The 21,096-nt window shown below is 41.0% G+C and overlaps 1 protein-coding gene across 3 annotated transcripts in view; it reads right to left on the bottom strand.

Moving 5' to 3' along the window:
- Positions 1–21,096, bottom strand: part of HIVEP3 (HIVEP zinc finger 3) — a 163,071-nt gene that overhangs the window by 33,510 nt on the left and 108,465 nt on the right. For all 3 annotated transcript variants that reach the window (XM_040337931.1, XM_040337933.1, XM_040337932.1), the window contains one exon: positions 4,855–10,101. In XM_040337931.1, the coding sequence (XP_040193865.1) occupies positions 4,855–9,675 (4,821 nt within the window). In that variant the 5' untranslated portion in view covers positions 9,676–10,101. The remainder of the gene's footprint in view (positions 1–4,854; positions 10,102–21,096) is intronic.

Genomic DNA, 21,096 nt, shown 5'->3' with positions numbered 1-21,096 from the left:
TCATATTCGCTAGTTTTGCTATTTACATATAACATATTGTGGTTACCACAACTTCTGCGGTTGGCTATGTAAAAGTGTGATGTTAATATTTCAAGCCCAACAAAAAGAATTACAGCACAATACGTATCAACCAAAGATGTCTTTAGTTTGGGCCACAAACTCAAAATAGGACTGCTAACAAGTTAACCACTTTGGCTCAAAAATATGAATCTTACTTTTCTTTAAGACCATTGCCAAGTGAGGTCTTTCATAAAACAATGAAGGCGCTGTTATTTAAGAAAATAAAACAAAAAAAAATACCCATATTAAAAGGAGCTTTTCTTAAAAAGGTACTTTCTAGTATAACTAGAACTAATTAGTGAAGTACCCAACTATTAATGTTTACTTGTGGACTATTACATTTAAATACTCAATCTAAAACAGCAAGATTTGGCAAAAGATGTTGTTAAAACCTCATTAAAAAAATAAGGATGCAAAAAAAAAAAAAAAAAACACTGATGCCCTGTACACATGATTGGATATCTTATGGAATCTAATCAGATGGACGATCATTTTTTTTCTATCGTTTTTTTAACCAGAGGAAAAATTTAAAAAACACGTTCTATTTTTTTTCACCGTTGGGAAAAAAAAAACTATGGGGCCCACACACGATCAGTCCATCGGTCCGTTTGCATCAGACGAACCGATCGTGTGTACAGGGCATTAGTTTTCTTTTCCATAACGGGAGCGGACAGAAACTGAAGCAGTTATGTATGGCAACAAACCTGCTTCTATCTTTCATTTTCAAATCTTAACTGAACAATCAGAAGATATAAGCTGGTTGGTTGTCAAGCACAACTGCTCCAGATTCTGTCAGGCTGCTCCAGGTTTGATAAATTCCCCCAACTGTGTTTAGATTATAAAAAAAATTTTTATTAAACGCAATCTACACAGCTTTATTAAATCCAATGTGTCAATGCACATGGAAGCATTTAGCTCCTTTTACTAGAGCAGTGTTAAGAGCCATAATTCTTAAACACGTAGGTCGGCATTCAGGGAAAACCATTTTGGGTTTTTTCATGCAGTATTCACGTAAACATTTGTGCGAATGTTTACATGCACATAATTCACAGGGAAAATGCAATCTATTGGAGCCATCTACCTTCTAGCAAAGAAGGACATTAGAAAGAGCCAACAGGCAGACCGCTCAAGCCACCTAGCTTCCTTTGTTATTAGAAGGCAGGTGGTATTATCTGCTGTGGCTGCTGTCGAGATGCAAATAATAGATGTAATGAGCAAATGCCACCGCTGGTTAGACACAATTGATGTTTACATGTTGGCCTTGAATAAATGACCCATTTATGAGGTACGGCCTGTCATTCTGGGTATCCACAGCTGCCAATAAACATAGAGAAGAGGGTTGAGCAAGCATTGGGCATTGCAGTTCTCCATCAGGTCCACTCTGAAGGCCAATTCTGTATGTATATAATTTGTTTGGCCCTGGCCAAATGAAATTATAAACAGCAAACACAGGCCCTCCCAAGGGCCGACAGAGCGGACCTGAGGGAGAACTGACTGTTGGAAGAACAAACCATAATGTTTATATATATATATATATATATATATATATATATATATATATATATATATATACACACACATACACACACACACACACACACACAGTGCCTTGCGAAAGTATTCGGCCCCCTTGAACTTTGCGACCTTTTGCCACATTTCAGGCTTCAAACATAAAGATATAAAACTGATTTTTTTGAAGAAGAAGAATCAACAACAAGTGGGACACAATCATGAAGTGGAACGAAATTTATTGGATATTTAAAACTTTAACAAATAAAAAACTGAAAAATTGGGCGTGCAAAATTATTCAGCCCCCTTAAGTTAATACTTTGTAGCGCCACCTTTTGCTGCGATTACAGCTGCAAGTCGCTTGGGGTATGTCTCTATCAGTTTTGCACATCGAGAGACTGAAATCTTTGCCCATTCCTCCTTGCAAAACCGCTCGAGCTCAGTGAGGTTGGATGGAGAGCATTTGTGAACAGCAGTTTTCAGTTCTTTCCACAGATTCTCGATTTGATTCAGGTCTGGACTTTGACTTGGCCATTCTAACACCCGGATATGTTTATTTGTGAACCATTCCATTGTAGATTTTGCTGTATGTTTTGGATCATTGTCTTGTTGGAAGACAAATCTCCGTCCCAGTCTCAGGTCTTTTGCAGACTCCATCAGGTTTTCTTCCAGAATGGTCCTGTATTTGGCTCTATCCATCTTCCCATCAATTTTAACCATCTTACCTGTCCCTGCTGAAGAAAAGCAGGCCCAAACCATGATGCTGCCACCACCATGTTTGACAGTGGGGATGGTGTGTTCAGGGTGATGAGCTGTGTTGCTTTTACGCCAAACACAACGTTTTGCATTGTTGTCAAAAAGTTCGATTTTGGTTTCATTTGACCAGAGCACCTTCTTCCACATGTTTGGTGTGTCTCCCAGGTGGCTTGTGGCAAACTTTAAATGACACTTTTTATGGATATCTTTAAGAAATGGCTTTCTTCTTGCCACTCTTCCATAAAGGCCAGATTTGTGCAGTATACGACTGATTGTTGTCCTATGGACAGAGTCTCCCACCTCAGCTGTAGATCTCTGCAGTTCATCCAGAGTGATCATGGGCCTCTTGGCTGCATCTCTGATCAGTCTTCTCTTTGTATGAGCTGAAAGTTTAGAGGGACGGCCAGGTCTTCGTAGATTTGCAGTGGTCTGATACTCCTTTTATTTCAATATTATCGCTTGCACAGTGCTCCTTGGGATGTTTAAAGCTTGGGAAATCTTTTTGTATCCAAATCCGGCTCTAAACTTCTCCACAACAGTATCTCGGACCTGCCTGGTGTGTTTCTTGTTCTTTATGATGCTCTCTGCGCTTTAAACGGACCTCTGAGACCATCACAGTGCAGTTGCATTTATACGGAGACTTGATTACACACAGGTGGATTCTATTTATCATCATTAGTCATTTAGGTCAACATTGGATCATTCAGAGATCCTCACTGAACTTCTGGAGAGAGTTTGCTGCACTGAAAGTAAAAGGGGCTGAATAATTTTGCACGCCCAATTTTTCAGTTTTTTATTTGTTAAAAAAGTTTGAAATATCCAATAAATTTAATTCCACTTCATGATTGTGTCCCACTTGTTGTTGATTCTTCAAAAAAAAAAAAAAATCAGTTTTATATCTTTATGTTTGAAGCCTGAAATGTGGCAAAAGGTCGCAAAGTTCAAGGGGGCCGAATACTTTCGCAAGGCACTGTGTGTGTGTGTATATATATATATATATATATATATATATATATATATTTTTTTTTTTTTTTTTTTCATTCTCTTTGGACTACAAAATGTTTAGCCTTTATGTTGTAGAGAAGGAAGAGTGGAAGGGTACGAGTAGTTTAGAAAAAGAAAACTGGGCAGGGTTGACACCACTCAATCCACAAAAATGCTGTGTGTTGTCAGCCTACAACATGAATTAGGTGTAGATTGCATTTATGACACATCAACAGGTATAATCTGTACTTTTAAGGGCCTCTAAAAGGATAAAACGTGGGGAAATATGCATGTATTGCTTTTTTCCCATGACAAACACTTTAATGGTGGACTCTGAAGATATGTGTGAACCCGAGAGTATGCTTGAATATAAAAAGGAAAATTACATGTGCAGTACCATGAAATAGTATTTGCCCAATTCCTGATTTGCTCTATTTTTTTGAATTTTTTTTTTTACACAAAATGTTTTCAAGTTTAACCAAAATCGAATAATGGTTAATGGCATTTGAATGAATAAATAACGTTATTTAACGTATGTCATGTACTGAATGAACATACAAAACTGTTTGGCACGGTAAGAAAAAGTAAAAACTTGCTTCTGGTTACAGCAGACCTCTATAATTAATGAAAGGATATCTTACTTTCCAGGAGCCATGGTTGTGCTAAAAGACTAAGGGGCAGATCCTCAAAGAAATTACGCGACGTATATCTTGATACGCCGCGTAATTTCGAATTTTGCGCGTCATATCTTTGTTTTGGTATCCACAAAACAAGATACAACGGCATCTGTGTTAGATCTGACAGGCGTACGTCTTCGTACGCCGTCGAATCTTAGATGCAATTTTTCGGCGTCTGCTAGGTGGCATTCACGTCGTAATCCGCGTTGAGTATGCAAATTAGCTATTTCCGACGATCCACGAACGTACGACTGGCCGTCGCATTTTTTTACGTCGTTTCCGTTCGGCTTTTTCCGGCGTATAATTAAAGCTGCTATATGGTGGCGTACTCAATGTTAAGTATGGCCGTCGTTCCTGTGTCTAATTTTGAAAATTTTACGTTGTTTGCGTAAGTCGTCCGTGAATGGGGCTGGACGCCATTTACGTTCACGTTGAAAACAATGACGTCCTTGCGACGTCATTTGGAACAATGCACCCTGGGAGTTTTTATGGACGGCGCATGCGCAGTTTGTTCGGCGCGGGGACGCACTTCATTTAAATGAAACACGCCCCCTACCCGCCCAATTTGAATTCCGCCGCGAGAGATACACTACGCCGCCATAACTTACGGCGCAAATTTGTTGAGGATTCAAACCAAAGTCAGGTAAGTTACAGCGGCATAGCGTATCTCACATCTGCGCCGGGCGCAGTCTATGTATGTGGATCTGCCCCTAGGCATTTAACCACACAATCTCTGTTGAAGGGGAGGATCTGCCAAAGTGAAATAAAATTCTCCCCTCCAACATAGATTACTGACCTGTGCCTATGTTTAAAAGCATTGACATTTAGGTTTGGAAGGGGGGGGGAGAAAAGACAAGAAAGAACCTACCTCTGTCATTTTCGGTTTCTGCGTCTTGGAGGGCACCAAAAGGCTTGAATCTGCTTGAGCGGCATCGGCAGTGGTGTAAATCTCAGAACTCATTTTCTGTTTCGATCTTAGTAGAGATAGTGCCACCCTGGTGGAAACTCCAGGAAGATTTGGGTTGTATAAACTTATGCACCAACTAGAATAAACAGATGTTGTTCGGTCAGTTTGTTGAGTGTGATTTGGCTTGACATAATTCAAGTAGCACCAGCTGACATTTGTGGTCGTGTGAAGAGTTGGAAAGACTTGCAGATTTTTAGCCTCTGCTTCTTCATGAGAGACTGTCAAATGTATGCTGACAGGTGTTTCAGATGCAGTTGGTCTAATGCATGAGATCGGAGTGAACAGCAGATCTTTATCATCCTTTTCCACCTTAATCCTTAAGCTATCATCTTGGCTTTGGTGCTTCTCTGGTGATTTACTGTATGGTGGATGCACAGGAGAGGGGGGCAGTTGTTTTTTTCTATCTAACCCCAACAGCTGCTCACAGACAGCTGTAGGTTCAGGTGCTAACAGCTCCAACCTGCTTCGTGACTGCGTAGCAGTGGCAATATTTGAGATTCTGCTTCCTTCCAAAATGGAGTGCGATTTTATAGTAGCTTTTTCATATTTTTCTTCTGTGTCTTCTTCCTCTTTTACCCTTTTCTGCTGCTGGGTCTCCATTGTAAGTTCTAAGCTCCCAGCAGGTGATAACATACGTTTACTACCGCCAACAGAAGATGAGGTTCCATCAAAACCTAAAATACCTTCAACAGAAGAAGTAAGTGGTATGTATTTGCTTGTGTCGGTCTTTGGAAATGGCACATGTAGAAAAGGTATTTCATCAATGGAGCCCTGTTCTTTAGGTAAGATATCAGACAAGTCAAAGCTGTATCCCTTGGATCGTCCATCATTTATTTTCTGTATGACAATAGAGGATGGAGTGCGATGTGACTGTGTAACAAGAATTTGTGAGAGTGTAGTGTACATAGCATTACCATATGAAGGCATGTGTGTCTGAACTCTGACAGGAACAACAACTGATATAGCAGGATCAGGGCATGCATGGATCACTTGGGTAGTAGATTCCAAAGGCAATGGACTATGAGAGGGTGTGCCAACATTTTCTGGGAAATAATCTTGACCTGAAGAATGGCTAGATGCACCCAAAGGAGGAGAAACTTGTGGTATGATTTGTGAATAGCGTTCACTAGCCTGGGCAGGTAATGCTAGAGCAAACTGGGAATGTACTGGCATGAGGAATGTGGGGAGAAAAGGTAAAGACACTGGATAGGAAGAATGTAAAAATGGAGAGTGCTGCCTGAATGGTATGTCCATGGCATGCAATGTTAACTGCTGAGGCAACGAAAGATGATCTGGGTGCAGGACAGATTGCTGTAAAGAAAGTGGGGGATTGTGAAACACAGATGGCGAAATTGGCCCCAAAGAAAACGGAGCAGAAACAATACTGCTCGTAGCTTGAGAAGATAATAGTTCTGAAGCATGTTCAGACAACTGCAGTAGTGGCTGTATTGGGAAAAGAGATACCTGTTGCCTTTTTTTAACTTCATCAGTCAAAGATTGAGCTATCCTTGATTTCTGCTTTGGCTGGGAGGAAGGACTATGCTGCTGTTGCTCTGCTGGGGATGTAACAGAAGACTGCTCGAAACAGGGTTTTCCAGGTATGTGGCCTGAAGAAGAGGGCTGTTCGGGTTCTTTCCAGTCTCTGAGGCTTAATTCTGGTTCAAGTTCCACATGTCTACTTAGAGATGTCTGTCTAATAGAAAAGCACTTCCTCCTCTCCTGAGCTGTTAGCATTGATGTTGCAGTGGAGGATGTTAAATTACCATAATCAAACGATTTGCTTCGGTTCTCTGAAACCTGCAATGTATGAGATACATTTGGTGTTTGTTCAGATGCAGACCTTCTCATTTCTCTTGCTTGGTGATGATGAGAAGGAACAGTGAGCATATAATGTCCAATTGATTTGGCAGTAGCCTCTGGCTGTTGTCCTGATGTTTCTGGTTTGGAGCCCTCTTCTCGGTCAAATGAAACAGAATGACTGGATGCATGTGAAATACTGCTGTCTTGACTAGGGCTTCGAGTGAGCGTTGTGGATTCAAAACTAGAGTCTCCAGAAGACTGTGCCATTTCTGCTAAGCGCAGCCTCTTCTTTTTTGGAGGGAGTTTTTCAGCAGGAAGCTGTGCAAGAGTTTGACTTCTTTGGGGCCACTGAAATTCTTCAACCTTCTCTGGCTCTTTGGGAGGATCTTCAGGTTCAACCTCTGGCTTATCTGGTTCTTCAGTGACTAAAATTTCTGGCACTTGAATATTATGCTGCCGGACTAACTTAGGCTGCAAGGTATGAGATGAGTGAGGATGTTGTCTTACAGTACGATAAGGTAAATCTTCCTCGTCAAAACTACTCTTCTTTTCCATAGACTCAGATTTTTCAAAAGAGCTAGTGTGCTGAATTACAGAAATTTCTTTTGAAATTGTAGATTTCTCTTTACTTTCAAAGGTTAGTGCATGAATATCTGACGTTGGTGCAGTTTCACTTCTACTGGTGGACTGCTTAACTGTATCACTAGACAAATTCAAGGATGTATTAGGAGGAGCATAACAGGATTCTAGGGAAATAGAAGATGTTGGAAACTCAGACCATTCAGCTGACTGGGGCTCTTCATCATCACCAAGACTTTTCTCTTTTCGCCTTTTTCTCAAAGTAGACATTTCTAAACTTGGTCCTAATTTGTAATTTGGTAGCGGAGACCATGCTTCGTGTTCTGGATATCCTTTTCCGGTTTCAACAGAACTGCTTGATGCAATAACTGGAGGTTCTAATATCTGCATTTCAGAGCAATAGTATTTCTTATGAGTTTCATAATTACCCTTTTTTTTGTATCGAGCACCACAAATATTACATTCATAGATCAAACCCTTTACTCTACCCCCCTTCTTTGATTTCCTGAAAACTTCAGTTTCTTTGGTTTCCAGATCATCAGTTGTTTTTCCAGAGGTGTCTTTACTTGTTGTGTTGCCTTCCTCTGAAGAGTACTCCATTCCTAACGGTAGCTCTATTGCTGGTTGTCTCTTTAGCAGTCGAGGATGAGAACTAAGTATGTGACTGCAACTTAGTGCTTCAGAGTCCACAATCCGGTCATCAAATGAATAACTAGCTCTGAAAGGATGTGGTGAGCTAATAGTGCAGGCTGAAGAAGGCATAGAGTGGCTTCGAAGTAGAGGCACGGTCTCTGTGGCACTGTGGGACGGTTGATGGGAGGTGAAGGAATGCTCAGCTTTTGTCTTCTCAGATGGCATTTTAGAATCTAGCTGAAGAGATCCTGGAGACTTGACATCAAACTGAAAAGTTTCCCGATACAAAGCTGCTTTAGGTGACTCAATGCTGCTTCTCCTTGACAGTGAACTTCTCCTTGGTTTAACACTGTCAATCTCACTAGTGTCCACTACAGCCTCATTTATAGTAATGAGCTTGGTAATATGCTCAATTACCTGTGTCCTAGGCACAGAAATTGGTATTGAACTAGATTTTTCTTCAGCAGTGCCCAGAAGAGGAGAGGGTGTTGCTAAAATGTTAGTTCTCTGTCCAATTCTTCCACATTTACCCAAAATAATTTCAGCATAGGACTTTGCATTTGTGTTGGGAGGACTTATTTGCTGTTCTGCACTCTCAGAACGTGAAAAGTAACCAGACTCTGTACTGCCTTTACTTCCAGGACTGAGAAATGTCTGCTCTTCACTGGCCTTTTTTCTCTCACTTAACCTGAGAGCTAGTTTTTGTTTTATACTGTGGGTATCCTCTGACTTTAGCAGGAGTTCAGGTGAAGGATCTTTAAATGCTACACTCTCCTCAAATGCATGGGGCACATTTTGTTGTGACAAAGAAAATAGTTCCTGACGTGTACTATGGTGTTTTGACATTCCTTGGGACTCAGATGATGGCAAATGATGCTTCTGCTGTGGAGACAGCTCTGTTATGTTTGACATTGTGCTTGTCTCATCCTCTGAATCTGTGCTTTCTCCTTCTGACGGCTCATCAATTTCTTCTCCGCCAAGCCTCTCCATCTCTAAGTTTGATGAATATGCCTCTGTTCCAATTTCTGAAGCCAACCCTGCTTTGATTCTGTGAGCATGAGACTTTCTGTGTTTATACAGATTACTTTTTGTTTTGAAAGAAAATCCACATGGGATGCAGGGATATGGGCGCTCACCAGTATGAGATCTGATATGTTTTTGTAGAACACTTGGTTTTGCACATGGTCTGCTGCAGTATTGGCATATATACTTTCCTGGCTTTTGGGGCTTCTTTTCTTTTTTATGAGGTTCATCGACCTGCTTTACAGAAACCTGAGTTGGCCGTTGGACGTAAGCTTTCTGTGAAGGATCTTCTGCCAAACATGAAAGTCTGGCATGTAGTGCAGAAGAAGACTTGGACGGACCTGACTGTACTGGATCTACAACTTGCCATGCTGACCCTTCAAGGCCATGCTCTAGATCTATGCGGGGGGCCATGAATGCTGGTGAAAAATTTTGTGACTTAGAAACGTGAAGCTGCTCAAGAAGTGGAACCTTGGGTTTGCACGGCCTTCCTACTCTCCTAAGAGGTCCTCCTCTCGCTATCTTTAGGGAACTTGGGAAACGGTGTGAAACGTGATCTTTCTGACTACAACCTGGATAACCCTCTGTCGGAGTTTCTGTGCCTTTAACAACCTCTCCTTTGCTTGGCCTTTTCCTCACACCTTCCTCCGACTTCCTTGTGCTCTTCTGGCCTTTCTCTGGCTCCATCACCTACACCAGAGACACCCTGTGCTATTTTTGCAAAGTCCAGGGGAAAAGCAATACCTAACAACCATGGTAAAATATTAAAAGCATCTGCATTGCACCTTTGTCGGCAAACCCCTACAAACAGGAAACTGATTTAGCCTTTTTGGTCACAAAAGTCTCTACTTGTACCACAAGAAATAAATACAGTTCAGATGTCAATGTCAATATTTGTAATCCATGATCTGTCACATAAATGAGAGTACAGAAGTAAAAAATAATAGCACAAATACTGTTCCAGTCAATTCACTGTAAGGTTTGGCTCTTGACATTGTTTATATCTATGAGTTGTACTCCACTGGTAGAGGTTTTAAAGTTCACTGAAGGTTTGGAAACTCAAAGTATTTCTTGAAGTAGGTGTTCAATGAAGCTGGTGGTAGTACCATTGACCTGGAAAAGAAAGAAATACATTCAACAATGGTTAATTTTAAAATAATGGCACCTATATAAAAGAGAAACATAATGAGATGCTATTAGATAACCATTTTTAAGGTTGGTAACAGTAAAACTAGTGGAATCCATTGCCAGTGAACAGTCAAAGGTAGTACAATATAGTAGTTTTTTTCTACACTTCATCATCACAAAACCAGAATTGTACAGAGCTACTTTAAAATAAATCTGTAGGACAGAGATGACGTAGCTGCAGATATGTTTTTGAAAATTAAGACTTTTGGGTTGTCACCCTAATTATTGTTTTATTCCTTGGTACAGGATGGACTTGGAACAAGTATGTGCATATCAGGTGTAAGGGTATCTGAAAGAAAAAAAAAAATATCTGGAGAAACAGCAGCCGCTGTTTAGGGTCGGTTTGCAGACGCCATTTTTAGTGCAATAGCGCCTGCAAACCGCCCCAGTGTGAAAGGGGCCTTAAGGCTACGTTCACACCAGCAATTAAGGCTGGTGAAAATTGAAGCAGAAAAAATCATTGGAACAGGAACCAGCACCGCTGCAGACAGGCACAGCACTGGATGGAGATAGGACTCAGTTAAGCATATAAAGGGGATAAAGGGACGAAACCATTACTGGGAATTTTTTTACCTTAATGGAGGGAATGCATCAAGATAAACAATGTTCTGCCTTTAGAACAACTTAAAACGTGGAGGCTGATCAGTTTTCTTTTACTCTTTTCATTTCACATAGTGATCCTTCCAGTACCACACTTCCTGTCTTAGAGTGGCTTTGCTTTAGGAGGAGCAATGAAGCCACCCTGTAAACCTATAGAGAGAGTAGTGTTAAGTTGGTCTTGCATTGAGGTTTTCTTCTTTATTTCAGCCAAGAGACTCCTCCATTTATGCTAACAGCACAGATGGACGAATTCTCCCTTATGGGCTGTACTGTACCCAAAAAGCAATTTTTTTATCTGACTCTTATTTTTCAAATCAAAGAATGCAGAGCAGGAAGGGGTTGAAATGCCACTCGCAAACCTAAATTTCTGCATGTTCATCAGGTATGGTGTATGGCCAGCTTTAGATTCACCTTAGGTGTTCAAATTTAAGATGAACTCCAGCTAAACCTTTAAATGTACAGCAAGTTTTTGTTTTCCTTTTTGGGACCCTATAATTTCCACTTTTTACAGCTTGGTCTGATAAAGGAGGTTGGGACAAGAATAGACTTAAGCCTCGTACACACGGTACGATTGTTGACCAACCGAGCGTCTGATTTTTATCAAAAGGGTGTGTGCCAGGATCTTGTCTTGCATACTAACGGTACACAATTGTCATGCCACAAACACGAACATAGTGACGTACTATGAGGAATTTCAGCTCTTAAGCGCCACCCTTTGGGCCCCTTCTGCTAATTTTGTGTTTGGTAAGCATCGATTACAAGCATGCGTGTTTGTACTTTTTGACTTTTGCGTTACAGATTTGTGTACTGACCATCAGAAAATCGGACTACAAATCGTTTTCTGACGAAAATGTACTAGCATGCCATCCAACATTTGTTGGCAGAAAGTTGGACAACAGTTGTCAAAAGGAGCTTACTAATGGTAAGATTTTAGGACAACAGTCTGTCAACAGACAATCCCCTCAATCCCCTGCCAACAATCATATTGCGTGTACAAGGCTTTAGGCAGGCCATAAGCGATTCTTCTTTTTCTTGCAACTACAGGTAAATCCCTCAATTCCCCAATCAACACAGTCAGTGTTAATGGGAGAATCCCTCCCATAGCACTATTATGCACTGATGGCAGGGGGGGGGGCACGGGGAGCCTTTCCGGCTGAGAGAACAAAATGATTAATGCTAATGGCTATAGCCGCTGGCAGTAATCACATGCCAAAAATCTGAAAGACTGGTTGTACTGAAGTCAATCAATGGATTGACTTCAGCACAATCAGCCTGCCCATACATGGATTGACTCTTGGCTGGTTCCTGCTGAACTGGCCGAAATTCAATCCATGTCATCACCACGATTCAATCCTGGCCGAAATTCAATTTATCTATCCAACTCGAGACTACCAATGATGGGTGTGCCAAGTGAGCTCCATGTAGGATTCTTCTAGTTTTTCAACTGCCCCACACTGAAATGAAATAAGAAAGAGTTGGACACACTATAGCAAGTCAATTCTTATTTGGGATCTACATGAAGGAGGGGATTGACCGCGAGCAACAAGTGCTTTAGAGCATTTAAAGCATTAAGGGAGAGTTTCAAATGATCGAAATCTGCACTAACTGGGCTAATTGTGCTGCGTGGTGATGACATGCATTAATCTTTAATGGCAAATTTACACAAACACGTTTGTATTTAATGAAGTTCCAGCTATAAGACATATCTAATCTTGCCCCCCAATCATGTCTATATCAACAATGCTAATGGCTATAGCCGCTGGCAGTAATCACATGCCAAAAATCTGAAAGACTGGTTGTACTGAAGTCGATCAGTGGATTGACTTCAGCACAATCAGCCTGCCCATACATGGATTGACTCTTGGCTGGTTCCTGCTGAACTGGCCGAAATTCAATCCATCTATGGCTGGCCTGATTGACTAAATCACTAGGTGAAAATAAAAAAAAATTAATTAAGAAAAATTGCTCCTTCCGCCTCTCAAGAGTCCAAGGATGTATACTGAATCAATGGAGCCCATGTTTTATCAAATTTTGTTTGTGAGTTATGAAGCATAAATGTAAGTTTGTAATTTACCATGATCCAATTTAACTTATGGTAGCTAAGAATAAGTATGACACTAATCGTTTAAAGTACTTGGGGATTTCCTTATCGAATTGGAGAAATAAGGTGGTTTCAGGTGACTTGGGTAGGTCTATGCCAGAAACAGATCAAATTATATAGTTTGAGCCAGATGCTGTATACTTTGTGGCATGGCCACCCATGTATGGAACATAATTCCCAATTGGCAATAGCCCCTTTAACAAGTAGCTGAAGCTTTAGAGTGCAGTTTAGCAAACCTAATAGGGAAACCAGATACCACCTCTGTAATGGCCAAAGTTTTATGATGGTCACACTCTTACTGGAGCATGTATGGCTGTTATGGGGTACTATCTGTAAGCAAATTATATACTGTCAAATTGCTCTCTTTTGATGTCTCTCTGTACCTACAGGTCAGTTCAAATAGTGCCACGGTAATAAGTACAGTATAATGGTTCCCAAAACAAATTAATTTATGTTTCCACTATTGGAAATGATGTGCTTTTTGGCCAGGTTGAAACTCGGGACTACCAATGATGGGTGTGCCAAGTGAGCTCCATGTAGGATTCTTCTAGTTTTTCAACTGCCCCACACTGAAATGAAATAAGAAAGAGTTGGACACACTATAGCAAGTCAATTCTTATTTGGGATCTACATAAAGGAGGTGATTGACAGCGAGCAACAAGTGCTTTAGAGCATTTAGAGCATTAATGGAGAGTTCGGTTGATCGAAATCTGCACTAACTGGGCTAATTGTGCTGCGTGGTGATGACATGCATTAATCTTTAATGGCAAATTTACACAAACACGTTTGTATTTAATGAAGTTCCAGCTATAAGACATATGTAATCTTGCCCCCCAATCATGTCTATATCAACAATTCATATACGCCAATAGTAATCTATTCGTTGTGATCAACGATAAAATACACCACAGGAACAATTTGGATATGTACTGCTGCTGAAGACAGGTGATAATTCTGCCCTGCTTCGGCACAGAACCCAAACTTCTAGGGAAAAACACATCACAGAAACATCCTCAGCATTTCCATAGCAACCTCAACGATGAAATACTGTTTCCATAATTGTGCTAAAGTCTGCTCATACGCTGCACATAGTGAACAAATAAACTTCTTGGCCTAGAACCCACTAATCAATCACAGTTGGCAGCTCCAGCTCAACACTTGAAAGGCCACCATGATTGGCCAATGTTTGTAACTTATATTAATGCTATGCTGCCCTGACTGGCAGCCAACAGGGCACAGATCAAAAGGGTATTGTAAATGCAATATAAGCACATTGGAAGTTCAAATACATGAGCTTTCAAACTCTAGAAAACAACAAAATCTCCTGCAAGGAGATCCCATTTTCACCCATCAGATTCATACACTGTGCAGTACATGTTCGTCAAGTTCCCTTTACTCTCCATAGGCAGGTCATAGTAGTAAAAAGATCATCTCCTCTTATTCAGACCGATAGTTATTTACCAGACATTTTCCAACCCATTAGGTCTACTGTGTCGGCCACATTAGTCTCATGCATTATCCCCTAGAATTGTACTACTTCTGTTACTATGCATAAACCTTAAAGGGGTTGTAAAGGTAAATGTTTTTTCACCTTAATGCATCCTATGCATTAAGGTGAAAAAACATCCGACAGCAAAGTTTAAACCCCCCCCCCCCCCCAGCCCAGTTTACTTACCTCACCCCTCGAAAATTCCCACAATCATCCCCGTCATCCTCTTCGGTTCCCAGCCTGGCTGTTGATTGGCTAGGTTGGACGGATTGATAGCAGCGCAAGCCATTGGCTGGTGCTGCTGTCAATCACATCCGATGATGCATCGTGCCGGGGGGCGGGGCCGAGTGATACAGTCGGCGGCTATGCCTGCCGTTGTATCAAGAGCTTTCCACCATGCGAGCTCGGTCGCATGAAGGTGCAAAGCTATTGCGAAGGGGGAGCCATGACAGTCGCTGAGGTACCCCAGAAGAAGACGTCGATCGGGGGCCACTGTGTGCAAAACGAGCCACACAGTGGAGGCAAGTATAACTGTTTGTTATTTAGTTTATTTATTTTCTTTAGTGTCGCTTTAACAACATTGTAATAATGCTTCATAGAATTTTCTTTGCCCTTTCATTTTTTTGTTTCACTATATACTAAATATACACACATATACTAAAAATGACATAATTAGGACTTCTCGCTTCCTTACATATAGATACTAGATTTTATGATAAATTTGATGATAAATGGAAATATTCAGGAGAGACAGATTGTTAGGATGTTTACTGCTTCTACTAATGACTTCATTACATTTTCAGCTCCTTGCATCTCCCATCCTCTTGATACATATGGTTTTCATCTTACCAAACAATATTACATGGATAAGTTGATAAGCAAAGAGCTCCTATCTGTAGTGATGTAATGATTTCAAAATCGCCTGCCCTGTTATGTGCTCAGTACTGTCATTAAAAAACAAGCATCCAATATATGTGTGCCCACCTAAATGCACCAATACACAAATGTATATGGACACATTATCATCTGTATAATATTATGCACATGTAATTTGTTTGAGAGGAAAAGTAAAAAATATCATGGGAAAGTATGCCAATGACATGATTGGTTTCTGTTTGCCCATCTACCAGAGAAGAACTGTTGATGATCCTATCCCTTTATATTGGAGTTATGGGCTGTCGAGACTAGTGAAACCCAAAGCTGACTTACAGGCAAACAGCTAAATACACATTTAAAATCTTGATACAATATGTGAAATGTCGTAAAGCTGAACTAAACACATCAATTAACAGTTTCAAAAAACAGTTACATTACAGGCATGTGCTAGAAATGTAATTGTCACTTTGGCTGTGCAGTCAACCAAACTGTCAAACCATCAGATGGCTGATGTCATAACTGATCACATGTGCAACATCATGGCAGTTGAAAAACAGAGGCCAAGATGGCAGCTTCTTGGCTGAAAACGATAGGAGGGTTTAGTTCTGCTTTAACTGCCAAAAGATTTGTAATGTTGTCCAGATACTTGTGTAATGCATATAGCTCTTGATGAATAAGCCTTAGTATGGAACCAAGGCTATAGTGCATGTGCTTTTTTCCCCTCTATAGGCCCTAAGGGCGAAGCCATCACCCTGCAGGCTTGCAGGTAGACAGCTTTCCCGTTACGGTGTATAGAGAAAAGCTGCCCATGAGTAGTAACACTGTCTGCTAGCTCACTAAAGAAGACCAAAGAATAGTTGAATTTGGTGTAGGCTGTGGTTATAAAATAGGATGAGGGTAGCAATTATCTCTTAAAAGATTCAGCCTTTAAAATTTGTTTTAAATTACTCGATCAATAGAATATAATCCTCAAAATAAGGTCTCACTGTAAAGGAATGACTTAAAGTGGTTGTGAAGTCAAACATTTTTTTTTAGCTTGATTCTATATTTTAAGCCCTGCTCCCTTAACCACTTAAGGACCGCCTCCTGCACATATACGTCAGCAGAATGGCACGGCTGGGCACATGTACGTACGCGCCCGCGACCCGGCCTGAAGCTCCGGGACCAGTGGACCCGATCGCCGCTGGAGACCCGCGATCGGTCCCCAAAGCTGAAGAACGGGGAGAGCCATGTGTAAACACGGCTTCCCCGTGCTTCACTGTGGCGGCTGCATCGATCGTGTCATCCCTTTTATAGGGGGACACAATCGATGACGTCACACCTACAGCCACACCCCCCTACAGTTGTAAACACACTTTGGGGAACACATAACCCCATCAGCGGCCCCTGGTTCTGGTTAACTCCCAAACCGCAATCGTCATTTTCACAGTAAACAATGCATTTTTATAGCATTTTTTGCTGTGAAAATGACAATTGTCCCAAAAATGTGTCAAAATTGTCCGATGTGTCCGCCATAATGTCGCAGTCACGAAAAAAAAAAAAAATCGCTGATCGCTGCCATTAGTAGTAAAAAATAGTTTTTTTTATAAAAATGCAATAAAACTATCCCCTATTTTGTAAACACTATAAATTTTGCGCAAACCAATCGATAAACGTTTATTGCGATTTTTTTTACCAAAAATAGGTAGAAGAATACGTATCGGCCTAAACTGAGGGAAAAAAAGTTTTTTTATATATATTTTTGGGAGATATTTATTATAGCAAAAGGGAAAAAATATTGAATTTTTTTCAAAAAATTGTCGCTCTTTTTTGTTAATAGTGCAAAAAAATAAAAACCGCAGAGGTGATCAAATACCACCAAAAGAAAGCTCTATTTGTGGGAAAAAAAGGACGCCAATTTTGTTTGGGAGCCGAGTTGCATGACCGCGCAATTGTCAGTTAAAGCGACGCAGTGCCGAATCGCAAAAACTGTCCGGATCCTTTACCTGCATTTTGGTCCGGGTCTTAAGTGGTTAAATACTTACACAAGTCCTGTATCAATCCAGTGCTGGGCCTGCAGGTCTTCTAGCCTCTCTCCCCCCACTCTCACAGGCTTGGCTGAGAGTAGCGGGAGCCATTGGCTTCTGGTGCTGTTAATCAAATCCTGTGAGCAGGGGGCGGTGTCAAGAGATGCAGACAGCCTGTCTCAGGAGCGAGCCTGCACATGTGCCACAACATAGAAGTGACTTCCTATGGTGGCGCACACAGAGAAGAGGAGGAGCCGAGAGCACCAGCAGGGGACTCCAGAAGAGGAAGGTCGGAGCCGCTTTGTGCAAAAGGCAAGTATAACAACTTTTTTATTTTAGTAACTTTACGACCACTTTAAAAAAAAAAAAAAAAACTTTCCTTAGATCTTTATAAGAATTTTCGGTATCTGACACTTCTAAGTGTAGCAGATGCTTGGTTTTCTACCTGATAATGGTTTAATCTACTAGCCACTATGACTTCACTGTGTCCTGTATTGTAGCCCCCCAACAGAGGTCACAGCCAGTTCTCTGGGGCTGCAGGAAGCAATAATTATTCAAATCCTTTTTGGAACCCTAAATGATGGGCGCCCCAATTTTGTTTCATACATTGCCCTTAATGCGTTTGCATCTGCTTTAGCTGGAAAATGGAATACTAGTCTGTAACCGCTAGGTATCAAGAGTGCTATACTTCTAGCAATTTAAAACACGCTAGATTTAAGTTGGGATCCATACGTTTGTTTGTAAAATTCACAATAACCATATACAGGCCGTTTTAGATCTTCCCTCCTGCTATTTATGTCATGTATGCCCTTTCCTGTTTGAGACCAGCATACATTGTAAAAGATATGGAGAACTGAAATGAAAGAATTGTAGATGAAGTGTAGATGCAAAACGGTTTTTATTTTACCCTGCACTATCTACTCTTTCAGAATGTCAGAGTGTCATAATCCATCCACGTCAAACATCACCACAAATGGTCAACTGCATCCAAACCATGTTGATAGCGACCATGCCTGAAAAGTCTTGTCTATATTCCCATTGCACACTTTCCTGGAAACAAGGCTCATCAGTAATGGGTGCTGCAGTGACTACCAGCTGGATACTGGCCTCATCACGGATCAAAGCACATATTCACCAGCACACCATGGATCATCAAATGCCGTCCAAAACTTTGATGGCAGAGGGATCACATCACAAAAGGTAGAAGAGCAACGTTTCAGAGCCACACAGGACCCCTTCATCAGCAATGCAAAGGAGTCCTGCAATGCTCAAAAACAATGCACTTGTACCTTTGTAATGTGATCTCAAGTTTTTGACAACATTTGATGATCCATGGTGTGCTGGCGAATACATGCCTGAAAAGTGTTGGATCACCAGATCTGCCCACATGCAGCTTCCTCTCCAGGTGTAGTGTTTCCCTGGTTGCTATGCATGTTGTTGCTGTCATAACCACGTTTTTTTAATTTAAAACTTGAAAAGTATAAGGAAAAAAGGTAGATGTAGGAACTGCTATAAAACTATGTAAAGTTATTTTTTTTAAACAACAACCCTTAAAATGACTTTTCCTGTAAAATGTACAAAAATGTATAATTTCTAATAGCAGTTACATATACACAAGACGAAGGACATTTTGAAGCAATATTACATACTGACATATCAAGCTCCAACAAATGCATATTCTATTAAAAGCAGAGTTACAAACTTCAAATGTCCATACACGCAATCAGAATTTCCGCCGGAATAGATTTTTGACGGAATTCTGTTCAAGCTGTCTTGCATACACACTGTCACACCAAATTCCGACCGTCCAAAACGCGGTGACGTACAACACTACGACGAGCTGAGAAAAATTAAGTTCAATGCTTCTGAGCATGCATCGACTTGATTCTGAACATGCATGTTTTTTTCTCCGTCTGAGTTCCATACAGACCAATGGAATTTCCGATATAATTTTTTTTCAGTCCGTCTGAATTTTCGAAGGAAAAACTCAGATGGGGCACACACACGGTCGGAATATCCGATGAAAAAATTCTGTCTGACTTTTTCCATCGGAAATTTTGATCGTGTGTACAAGGCATAAGTGTTTTGTATGTTAACTGTCACCTGCTAAAAGACTTGAAATACTTTGCCACAAGGTTGACTGATCTGTATTATAACTATGCAGTTATTTATTTAATTATTTTGGTTTGGAGTTTTACCTTAAGTACCGGTTCACACTACCGCGACTTGGGATCAGACTTGTGTTGCCCCAAGTCGCGCGACATGAGAAATTCAATTGAAGTGAATGAGAGCCATCTTAATGTACACTCCTGAAGTCGCTCCGACTTCAGAAAAGGTTCCTGTACTACTTCTAGGCAACTTGTACCCATAGAGTTCAAGTTGCATCACATATTAACTGAAGAAACTTTACAGGAAAAGAAAATAGTTTACTCAGGCAAACCCCTCCCTCCCACAGAGCTGATTATTCTGTGATTGGCGACAGCCAAAGTTGCCTGTCCTGGAGGCAACTTCAAGTCGCGTTGTAAGTTGCTCCAAGTCGCGCTGAAGTTGCCTTGCAAAGTCGCCCTGTAAGTCGGGTTGCCCCTGTGTGAGTTTCAGCCATCTATTTTATATAGTCATGGTAAAACTGCAGAGTTGATGAGTATGGCTCCATTTTATAGGCATAATGACCTTACCACGGAATATAATGAAGAGGCAGTTTCTCTGTGAAAAACGCCCTGCCACAAAAGGAGCGTGTATGGATGGCAAGAGGTTTCTCTACATCACATCCTGTCTAAAAGCTGCTGGTCCCAACACAGATGTAAAGTGGTCAAAAAAAGAAAAAACAAGAGAGCTTCTCATCCCAAGACAGAGCCTTTCAGAGGGGTTCCTCCCAAACACGCCTCCCCTTCTGAACAGCACAGAGGTCAGCTCTGTTCTCAAGAGCCAACAATCATTCGGTCCTAAGGCAGTGAAATTCATCTGGGTTAAACTTTTTAAACAAACTGATTAAGAGGGGTAAGTGTCCCACATATTCCAAATCGATAAATGGCTAGATTTAAAACGGCCATGACTTAATTAAATCTCACGATGCTTTTCATTTCTAAAAGTAAAGACACACTAAAACAAAACTGCAGCAATCCACTGCGGTTATATGGAATTTTACTTACATTAATAATATATATATGGACAAGTTGGAGAGGTCAGATAGGCAATGCTCTTGCCAGTGAACTTGCACAATAAAGCATGCTCGCTTTGTTTTTGATTGCCTCTCTAGATATACACAGATACACACATGCAGGGCCGCTGATAGGGGGGGGGGACCACCAGCCCTCCTGTAGGGGGCCTGGGCAAACAGGGGTGCCTGGACTGCAGAGGGAATCATTGTTGTCAGATGGAGGGGCAATTACAGAATTACTTCCCCTGCAACGACCCCCCTCCCTGTTTTTCCTGCTTCTCACCCCACCCCCCCCCTCTGTGCACCCTGTCACTGTGCTGCCCAACCACGGCACTGCTGACTTATCTGTCTCTTAAAAAAATAACAAATTGTAAAATAAAATACATTTTAACATTCTTTAAAAAATTATATAAAACAAGTTTAAAGATTTTTAAAAACTATTTAAAAAAGGGCTAATTCACACAGGTTCTCCGTTGTGTTTGCGTCCGCTAATAATGATTTTAGTGTGATTGTGAAAATATTGTTTTGATATATTTCGGGGGGGGGGGGGGGGTAGGCTGTACGGGGCCCCGTGATTTCTAACAGCAGCCCTGCGCACATGACTATCATCACTACAATTATTGAACCTGTGCTCTAAGCATGATGGGTGTCTTTAGCATCATGAGCAATTATATACATGTAAAAGTCACCT

The sequence above is a fragment of the Rana temporaria genome, chromosome 2 (assembly GCF_905171775.1).
Source record: "Rana temporaria chromosome 2, aRanTem1.1, whole genome shotgun sequence".
In the NCBI taxonomy this organism is placed as follows: Eukaryota; Metazoa; Chordata; class Amphibia; order Anura; family Ranidae; genus Rana; species Rana temporaria.
Note: the sequence above shows the minus strand (reverse complement) of the source record. Positions and strands in the feature narration are given on the sequence as shown.